This window comes from Hypomesus transpacificus, chromosome 7, assembly GCF_021917145.1.
Source record: "Hypomesus transpacificus isolate Combined female chromosome 7, fHypTra1, whole genome shotgun sequence".
NCBI lineage: Eukaryota > Metazoa > Chordata > Actinopteri > Osmeriformes > Osmeridae > Hypomesus > Hypomesus transpacificus.
This window is the reverse complement of record NC_061066.1, coordinates 2,350,369-2,360,836: the sequence shown is the minus strand read 5'-3', so window position 1 is coordinate 2,360,836 and position 10,468 is coordinate 2,350,369. Positions and strand designations below refer to the sequence as shown.

At 42.4% G+C, this 10,468-nt stretch overlaps 1 protein-coding gene across 1 annotated transcript; it reads right to left on the bottom strand.

Moving 5' to 3' along the window:
• Positions 1–5,379: 5,379 nt before the first annotated feature.
• Positions 5,380–9,307, bottom strand: ccdc107 (coiled-coil domain containing 107). Its single transcript, XM_047022758.1, has 6 exons — positions 8,989–9,307; positions 8,450–8,679; positions 8,139–8,211; positions 7,935–8,025; positions 7,628–7,737; positions 5,380–7,351 (listed from the first exon to the last, which is right to left on the bottom strand). Exons 1-6 carry the CDS (start codon positions 9,125–9,127, stop codon positions 6,972–6,974), a joined length of 1,023 nt encoding a protein of 340 aa, XP_046878714.1. The 5' UTR covers positions 9,128–9,307; the 3' UTR covers positions 5,380–6,971.
• Between the last annotated feature and the right edge of the window lie 1,161 nt (positions 9,308–10,468).

Here is a 10,468-nt window from a genome sequence, read left to right as displayed (position 1 = left end):
CATATAGATGGATAATATTAATCAAACACTGTGTGTCAGGCTTCTAGATGTGATATAATGAACCAATCGATGTTCAACAGAGGAGCTGGGCAGATTAGGCACAATTCATTTGAAAATTACTCATTCATTTTGTTTAACACAAACTCAGACACAGATATAGATGCAGACACACAGACCCGCACACAAATACACACGCACACACGTACACACACACACACACACAGATACAGACACCCATTCACACATACACACACGTTTCACTGCCAAACCTGTTTCAGATGTTCTATATTACATCAATGAACCCAGTAGCTGTGTTAACCCTACTCTGTATCCATCACTTGACTGGCCCACTCAGACTCTAATAGCGCGGCACTTTGAAATACAGCAGGCATTCACAGAAAGCAATGTCTCTCATAACTCCAGTAATGGGATATTTTGTGAATTCACTATAATGGATCCAATTACATATATGGGATTGCAGCGTTTTTTTATTACGTTTTCATTAAGATATGCTGTGTTTGGCAGGTGTGTTGGAAGCTCTAGTGTGGGCTGTTAGAGTCCAAAGATCTATCTCATTGCAAATGTCAACTTTTTTCTCTCCCCCCGGGTGAGAATGAAGCTGTCACTTACCTCTCTCTCCTTCTCTCCTTCTCTGTTTCATCTCTCTGTACTTCTCTGCACCTCATCCGTGTATTTTGTCATTGAGGCATGGCATACACGCGTCCTTCACATGTTGCCATAGAAACCATATAGAAACCTGGAGTCTTCCTATAGGTTGTGTTGCGGTGACACAGAGCTGTGACCTACATGCCACCTCACATATGTGGATGTGTTACAATTACCTGGCCTAATGACATTGACATTTTCGTCCCATCGGCATGCCCTCCACATCCTGGAACGTCCTGGAAAACCAATAACATGCAAAGCATGGTAATGAGATTCAAACACTATTTCCTTCATCTCACTTTTCCGCTTGTGTAGTTTGTCTATTTCAATACTTTTTCAAATCCATCAACATGTCGTAGTGTACAAGTCAACGCTGTTTTATGTTTTGAGTGCAAAATTATCCATCAGTCCAATGGGAAACTTCAGCTATTACAATTAATTAGACATAAGATTCTCCGAGAGGCCCACCATGCCTTAGAGCTGATTTGTGGAAGCCCAGTGATGTCACAGATGAGGGTCCTACGGGCCAGAGCTAATGTTTGCCTGTGCAGCATTGATAAGCTAATCCTGGGAACCCCAATTCAAGCTGAGCCAAACTTAAAAATAGCAGACTATTTAAAGTCTCAGGTTTTTCCAAATCTGCCATTCTGGAATCAAAACAACGGACTTTCAATGACAAATCCTACACAGGAAATCTTACTCTACCAGTCATAGAATAGAGTCATAGAAACCCAGGTGACCTGTGATTTTAGACGCAAAGGGGGATTCCCCTAAAGATAGGTTATTTTAAATATAGTTAATGTGATTAAGCTTTCTCTTCCCTGTCGGCCATCTCCCCTGACTTTGTTATTTCGTTATCACAGCTCCAGAGGGATTCTGCCTGTATTTCCAGCGTGACAAATTGTCTGAACAAATTACTGTTTTCAGAACTGTCCAACTAGGTTACATCCTTATTATCTCATCCGTGAAAGATAAGAGCAATTTAATCTCTGCAAAAGAAAAGTCTCATCAGTCTGGACCTGAGGTTCACATCTAGAAACCTTAAATAACCTAACTATGATGTGACCGCATGAAATCAAATGTTTTCGTGGACCTGCATGCTTTACCTGGGGGATAGTAACTGATGTAGCTCAAGCTTACAGTCCAGTACAGCTTCAGTACACACAGTCCAGTACAGCTTCACTTCACACAGTCCAGTACAGCTTCACTTCACACAGTCCAGTACAGCTTCAGTACAGACAGTCCAGTACAGCTTCACTTCACACAGTCCAGTACAGCTTCAGTACACACAGTCCAGTACAGATTCAGTACACACAGCCCAGTACAGCTTCAGTACACACAGTCCAGTACAGCTACAATACAGTCATCTTATTTGCATCTGCAAAATGAATAACACGTCTCCAACACGTCCCATCCATGGATGTAATGGGATATTTCAGAGCATATCAGCAACATCCAAAATAAGTCACTCCTTGAATTAAACTCAACTCAGTTAGTTTATCTATTTGAGAATTAATTTATGACTCAATATTCAATGGTTGTCAGTGGAGTTGAAGAGGTATTGGATGTGTACATAAAAGTAGCATTTCAAATTATTTTCTTTGTTTCTGTGTTGTAAAAACCTATAAATATTGTTGATGTTTTACTCATGCTTTTATACTTCTACGATACGAATTTTGCTAAAACAGACAAAAACGACCCTGGTTCAGCAGTTTCAGCTTGTGTGTCATGGAAACTTCCAGTGGATGTCTTTATCAGACAATCCTATCTGACAAGCAGACAGAAATGTCTTTGACAGCTATGTAAGGACAGTGACCTGATCAGAGCACACACAACAAACCCTCTAGGTCTCTTCAACAACACATAATCTCTCTCTCTTTTCTCTCTGTCTCTCTCTCTATCTGTCTCTCTCCTCTCTCTTCTCTCTCTCCCCCCTCTCATTCGCTATCCGTTGTGTCATAGGAACCAAAATTAGTTTCAGTTTTTCACAACATCACTGAAAAATACAAGTCTGCCTTTTCAACAGTCTCTGAACTCTGTTTTAAGGGAATGCTCCATTGACCAAAAAAGGTCAACATTACAGTAAGACAAGTATTTGACCCTATTACCCCTACAGTACAGAATTGATCCTCAGGTGAAAAGTGATGATCACCCTATTTGTTAACACTACCCCTGCTCTGTTCTCCGTATTTGTGGGGGTGTTTCAATCATCTCTTGTCATTGGTGGGGACATATCCTTACTGTCTGCCCCTAATCTGTGCGTGGTAGCCAAGATGTTGTCCCTTTGAGCCGTGCCTGGAAAACCCAGTCTGTTCCTTGACTCTAATTACCAAAATAATGTTAGAACTATACAATTCATATCCTTGAATTTCTGCCGCACTTTCTATTTGTATGTCACTTTCAGTGCGTAAAAGCGTCTGCTTACATGAATCTAATGTAAAGTCAATGTAAACCTACACCTATGCCCAACATTAGTGGTGTGAGAGAGTTGTGTGGTGACTTACGGGACAGTGCAATCTGCGCCTTAAAGGGCAGCAAAGGGGTTAATCGAGAACCATTTGGCCGGAGCCCCTCTGTGACTCTAGGTTGAGTGGCATCTCTAAACCCCAGTACCCAGACCACGCGTGACTCAGCAGATTAATGAGATCCCACTCATCTCTGAGGACAGCATCTCTGCCACAGTGTCAGTCCAGGTAATACACTGTGTGACTAAGTGAGCGATGGAGACGTAGTGATCCTGGTTACTTGACATGTTTCGTCAGGAAAGGTCTGCAAACTGTGTTGAAGCGGTTTCAATGAGACGCCCTAATGGTTGTGACATACATCCTTCACAGAAGAAAAAACAAAAAGCAAAGGAGTCCATTTGGGGTGTCTCATCCATCACTGATTTACAGAGACACACCATTTGCATGCAAATGGGGGCCTCTTCCCTCACTCAAATGGTCACCTAATAATGTTGGAGAAGCAATCCATCATCCGCAGGGCTTTCTTCACGTCCTATCTGGAGATGTCAGTCATGGGAGCCCTATCTATTGTCCCTGACGGGAGAGAATGACTGTGGTATGTCAGAACCCTGATCATCATCAATGTTCTCAGACACATCCACACAGACACACACCCGCATGCACACGGACTGACCCGCATCCTCACGGACGGACACACATTCGCCAGCTCAATGTCACCACAAATGCGTCTCTGCATTACATGTGCCATCGTGTCTTTTGCTGGCTTCGAATCAGTGCAGTTATGGCGTATGCTGCTTTACCCTTGTATGGAAATAGTTGTGCACAGCCTTGACATGGTTGGCAACAAAATGGCCACCCACGTTACCTTTCTTGCCAAGGGCAACATAGCTGAACAAAAAGGCATGAAAAGATGTGTGTTATAATTTGTCAATGGAAAGCAGGAAGAGAAACCAATGGCAACAAGGTATTTGCGTTGGGCTTCTTAACCCACTCAGAACATTGCTTTATTCTTAGATCTAATCCACAACACTGATGTGCAATGACGTTGGAAGTGCCATCATTTGACGTTTCCTTTCTGTATATTCCTTTAACTCTATCACAACTGCACACACACACAACACTTGCATACAAACACATTTACACACACTATATATATCAAACAAACATGCCACCGACACGCATACTTTGTGTAAATATAAGATCATTTATTACAGACATTACAGTTATGCTGTATCTTTTTTTTTGACAAGGACAGTGTCAAGTACCCCGATTTATCTTCACCTTACCTTCTTCATCTTCAACTTAATCATCTTCACCTTCTTTACCATCATTTAAACCTACATCATTTCCACCAACTTCACTGTCATCTTTACCTTCTTCATCTTCACCTTTCCTTCCTGCAATGTCATGCACCCAGAAGACATACACCTCACCTTTGGCTTTAATGTTCTGGGATGGCAATTCTAAAATGCATGTGTGTTCTGTTCTGGAACAGGAGTGCTTCTCTCCTCAGTGTTCTCCATTGTCCTTCAGTGTCACCCAGATTAACTCAGACCGCAGCACCATAATGAAGGGTCTGGGAGGTCTGATGTTAAACTTGTGTTCTCCCACGCATGGCTGAGTTTCTGAACACAGCTCCCCAGCAAGGAAACTGTGGATCATTCCATACTGTTGGAGCAGATTTGCAGCACACGTACAGGACCCTGAATCAACACGGATGGGTTACACTTGTAACAAAGCAAAAATGTGTATGATCTTTATCAATCTGTCACCTTCGTATTAAGCTGCATCAACAACAGAAAAAAAATTGTTAATGTAGGTTAGAAAGTGTTGCCTTCACAAGCATGATTAGGCACATTGTCAAACTCAAGAAATAAGAATATAAAAGGTAGGTTTTACACGACACTATCAAATGTCAGACTGTCCACAACCATTTGACTTGAGTGAAAGCGGGCCTTAAAGTTGTATTGAACTCATTCCGTGTACAGAACTCCAGTTCACTTACTTTCTAGGTCCTTAAGCAAGAGAATACTCCTCCTGCGCCATCTGCTGGATGCTGGTTATCATTACAGACAGCTGTAGTTTGTATTCTTTCCTTAAATTTTTTTTTAAGGTGGAGCATGTTTCAATAAGTATTCTGTAGGGTGTGAACCCCAAAAAGGGATGAACATTTATTTTAACAAGGGGGGGGAATAAATAGACGTACAGTATTTTGCCTGAGGAAAAACATAAAAAGAGCAAAGGCAGCCACACATCACAACTTTATTTTCTAGTAAGGCATGGAACATGTGCTCCTTCGCTTCAGTTTCCCCTCAACGCACAGTATTCATCACACAGCATGAATACACAGGAAACAGGTACACAAAATAAATTATTTCAAAGGATGTTAAGCAGACCACAATTTAAAAAACAACTATGTGTTGACATTTTTAATATCAGCTCATGTACTTTTTTGTAAGGTTAAGATTGAAATCTGGAAGTATATTATTGGTTATTGATTGCTTAACATGAATCCTTCAATATTACAAACACTTCACAGTTTTTCCTCACTTGCGCTAGCCTCAGGGCTAACTGTGATGCACAATCGAAAATCTCACAATGAGACTATCTCAACCTGAAGACTTCATCAGAGGACTTTTTATAAAAATATACTGTAAATATGAAACAGTATTTGCAGTCCAGGAAAATTTACACCACACATCAATGGATGTTGTGACATCACCAGGGGACAGGTAGTGGAGGGATGTTACATCCCTGGACCAGAGAGGTGGCAACACCCCAAAGTGGTGGCAATGGCCCACACTACATCTCCCAGAATCCCTCACCAAGTGAACAGGTGTAGATGTGTGAACCACCTAATTAAGTTAACTAATTTAGTTAACTAGAAAAGGGGGGGAGGGGAAAGAGCAGGGGAAGAGACCAGAGAGACAAAGGGCACATGGCTGGCTAGTTTGCACCAGGGAGAAGTTGGTGCCCTCTTTTTGTGGAACCTGTTTTTGCGTGGTCCTTCCCACCCCGTTGCAATGCCTCACTCTTGCCTGCCCTAGTCAGCTCTTCTCGTGACGCTACAATGTGTATAAATCTTATGTTTTCTGTTTAAACTGGATTCTTTCAAACAAAGAAGTACCAAAAACAAACATTTACAAGCCATTTCAAGCATCAAATTCATGAGCCTATCCTGATTGTCACTCGTTTCCCTCTAAAACAATCTGAACACATTCATCACTAGAACATACATCCTACCACAAAACTATTTTGGTAGGAAAACAGAAACATGCATAAGATATTGGAAACCACATAACACATGCCACAAGACTAACTACTCGACTAGATTCTGTCTACTGAGGCTGTCGTGTTTTAAGTAGCGTGGACTATTCTATGGCGTGCAAATCTGCATAACATGTAGCAGTCAGGTTTTGGAGTTGCATTAGCTTTGAAGGACAACAGAGTCCTATGAACTCACAGAACATCCGTAAACCATGAGTCAATGAAACAGAGAACCAGCAGCACAGGTGAAGCCACGCTGACAGGTGTTCACTAACGAGAAAGCTTTAGAAGAAGGTCAGAGGTCGGGTGAAGCACAAAAACCTAAGACCTGAAATTCACTGGCAATTGTCATAGCTAGGGTAAAGTTTAGATGTACAAAGCTATTAAATGCATACATACAGGGCAATGATACACCAGCACACACATTGTCATGACACATAAGTTTTAACTAGCTGTTTTGCTCGTGATTTTTTTTCAATGAAAAAGCAACCCTGATAAATGACTGTAGTGCTATTTAAAAGAATATAAATCATTTGCTGAACTTGTGTACGGTTTGAAAGATGTATGGATCGTTCATTCTGGTCTGTTGCGCCGTCTGAGACCAGACGGTTCTTCTGCAATGTTCTGAACAGGCCCCAAGTCCTCAATGTTGTTGTCAGAGGAACACTCTAAAGATGGCATGAGCTCCCTATCGTCCATGTTCTCCTCATCTCCCTCTGCCACCTCTTCCTCCTCCTCTCCCTCAAGCTTTTCCAGCTGGCGTTCCGCCTCTCCATGGGCATCTGTCTCCTCCGTCTCCAGCACTGAGGGTTGTGGATGGAGGGGAGGCTCCCCCGCCCTCTCCTCTCCTGCGCCATCTTGTGGCTTGGTCACCGAGGTGTGCTCCTCAGGTAAGGATTCATGGGCTGCCAGTGATTCTATCAGGTCGTCCAGGTTCTTCTCGCAGGAAGGTTCTAAGAGAGGGGATGGGGGGGGGGGGGGGGGGGGGGGTCAGCAAGAACGGGTTGGAAACACAGATTGACCCTCCTGTAGGTTTACACTCCAACCCCAATCCAGCACACCCTATTCTGATCATTAGTTGAATGACAAACGGAAACATCTTTGGTACAATCGGGGTTGGGAGTAAAAAGAAAAAACGACAAGGTTTCATCTCCAAGAGCAAGGTGGGAGAGCTGTGGGTTAAGGGGGAACGCTCATGGAGGTGCAGAGGAACTGGGGGAGGACGCTACCTTCGATGTTCAGAGGAGGACAGTCCATGCCTCTCTTCTTCATCAGGTGGCGTATGGTCTGGAGCTGAGACATGATCTCGTTCTTCTGCTCCTGTGCCACAGACTTCACACTGAGGATAGAACGAGGAAAAGGGAGCAGGGTTGTTTTTTCTTCTTTTTTAAACCATCAGAGTACAGACCCCATCTAAATCACAAAGGCTGGGCCTGGAATGTGTAAGCAAACGCTTTTCATTGTAGGTACATTCAACTGTTTGAGGTTACAGGAAGCTTGTGCGTGTGGGAGAGTAAGAGTGTGCCTGTGTATTACCAGTTTGTCAGTGGGTCCAGCTGGGTGAGGATAGAGTTGAGCATCTTCTCGGTTTGGGCCAGTCGTTGCTCCAGTTCAGTAAGCTGGCTCTCTATGGAAATCGAACAAAGCCACGCTTATGCAAAGCTCTTGTCTCTTGTCAGCTTTGTAAACAAAAGAGGAGTCAACACAACCCTGTGATGCATCTGAGCACACACCACCCACCTGTCTCCTCTGATTTCTTGGCTCCTTTGGCAACCTTGTTTTTCTGGATATTGGTGTCATCTGCAGACTTGATCTATGGAGGGAGAGACACAGTGACACAGCCTGTCCATCAGTAGCACTACCTGCTCATGTCATTAATGAAGTTGATTACCAGTACACAGTGTGAAATAGACGCTTCAGCTATTCCTGTGTGCGTGTGTGTGTGTGTGTGTGCGCGCGCACGCGCGCATGTGTGTGCGTGTGCCAGTCAGCTACGAAGCAGAGATAGATTTCCCTCCCAGTAGTCGATGCAATGATTTCAAATGATTTACCTTTAGAAACTTGTAAGCTGCAAACAAGCCCACTCCAATAGCATACAGAGGCATCAGTGTGAACACATAGCCCTTGTTGCTGTTAGGTTTGTACTTGTCGCTCTTCATCTCTTGCTCCATCATCATCTTCATCTGTTGCATATTCTCGAGTGTCTGAGCTTTGGAGCCAGGGGGGGTCTTCATGCTCACGGGCTGTCCTCTCACGGCTCCTGGCCCGGGACCTGGGCCAGCTGCAGCGCACCACATTCAAGGAGGTAAAGTGTTCAGGTACACGGCGGATGATAGAGATAGGCACAATTTGCACAGTACGACAATCACGCTTTCAAAGGTTGCTGATATTTAAATGGGTGCCTAAACAACATATCAGTGAAGATTCTCATTATTATTTAATTATCATTAAAATGCAATACACTGTTTCGTCTGACATGTGCTGCCTCTAGTAGTAACCATAGCCTACACTTCAGTCATGAAATGATATATCAGATTAACGCAGTGTTGTGATATTAGTATCTCATTGACCATACGTGCTAGACAGCTACCTTTTCTGTTGTATCTTGGATCAAACGCTTTATCTTTCGATCCAGTTGTTCCAACGCCGAACATTCTTGGTAAAACTACAAAAGCAAATAGCACAACCGTAAATGCGACCACGACTTGCTGTGATGATGACAAAACCATCCTTCAGCGACAGTAAAACGGCAGTAATCCCAAAGAACAGTGACGTGTATGATGGGCTGGCTTGAACTAGATTTAAATTGAAATGAAAAATATCCTTTGCTTCTTTATGAGAGCAAATAATATTTCGTACTATTTTTGAATGATAAAAGACAGCTGCTATTGACTTCCTTAAATCCTGCACAAATATGTATTTTATTGCCACCTAGCGGACGGGAGGTGCACACTCGACGGGGAATGTAAGCGAAAAAAGGCTACAGCTGATAACATGCTTCACAGACATAAAAATACGTTTCAATAACTCATACGCACCCGGGTGAATCCTGGAACAGATTAACCAATCCTTTCTCAATGCTTTTCTCGGGTTGTAACAGGTAAACATACAAGGCAGTGAGCCCCGAGGACCGGGGTTGAGGAAGGTTGATTAACTCCTGCCTCCCCCGGGATTAAAGCGCACATGGTGTTTGCAATTAATATTTGTCTTAGACCATGAGAACGTAGTGTACACTCATATGTTCTCTAAAATAATCATGTTCTTTTGTGACGAAGATTTATTTTGTGGTCCGTTCATTGAATATTGGTCGTTATCCTGAGACCATATTTATCCTTGTATATGATATATATCTTACCAGTCTTTGGGTTGTTCTTGAAATTAATGCCATATATTTTAGGTTTCTCACCACCTCAGAGTTGAGATAAAGGACAATTTCTGCGTATTTAGCTGACATTTGGGAAGGAAGGTGCGTTATAATAAAACAACAACGTGATGTTAAAGGTGAAAAAGGTGTCAAGTACTGAAAGCCACTTTGCAGAGATGCTGGGGGATTCAACAAGGACTGAATATAGTAATTGACAATGTTTCATACATCATGATAATGACACAGTTATTTCTATAATTGTCACTTCAACATTATTGTCCAAGTTCCCCGCTCCTCGTCATTTGAAGTTGAAACCGTACATGCACTTTGCCTTCTTTCTGCAGTCAAAATACCATCTAGAATAGATACAACAATGTCAAGATTATTTGTCTGTATAAACATCAGTTCTGTTAACTTTTGTATCCTATTCTAGGTTTATCCTCTTGAGAGTGTGCATACTTAATGTTACATTTGGCGGCCACATAAATGCACCACATATTGCACTGTTCAGACGTTCTCCCTCCAGTTATCTTTCAGGTTAATTTGACCCCATTCAATGTTTAACACCACAGAGTACATGATTATTGATAGAATAATAACTACTTACGGCAAAGCCGAAGTTTGATATTTATTACATTATTAACATATTATTAACTTATTATATGGCAACAACAGTAAGAGCGTTCTGATTGGCTAATGGGTTGTT

Bases quoted from the DNA above. Each gene is read 5' to 3' on its own strand.
- ccdc107 (XM_047022758.1), bottom strand. From the start codon at position 9,127: ATGGTTTTGTCATCATCACAGCAAGTCGTGGTCGCATTTACGGTTGTG. The intron at 8,680-8,988 runs GTAGCTGTCTAG...GGTGCGCTGCAG, and splicing joins TCCAAGATACAACAGAAAAG to CTGGCCCAGGTCCCGGGCCA. The intron at 7,738-7,934 runs GTAATACACAGG...TTCTATCCTCAG, and splicing joins CTGGACCCACTGACAAACTG to TGTGAAGTCTGTGGCACAGG.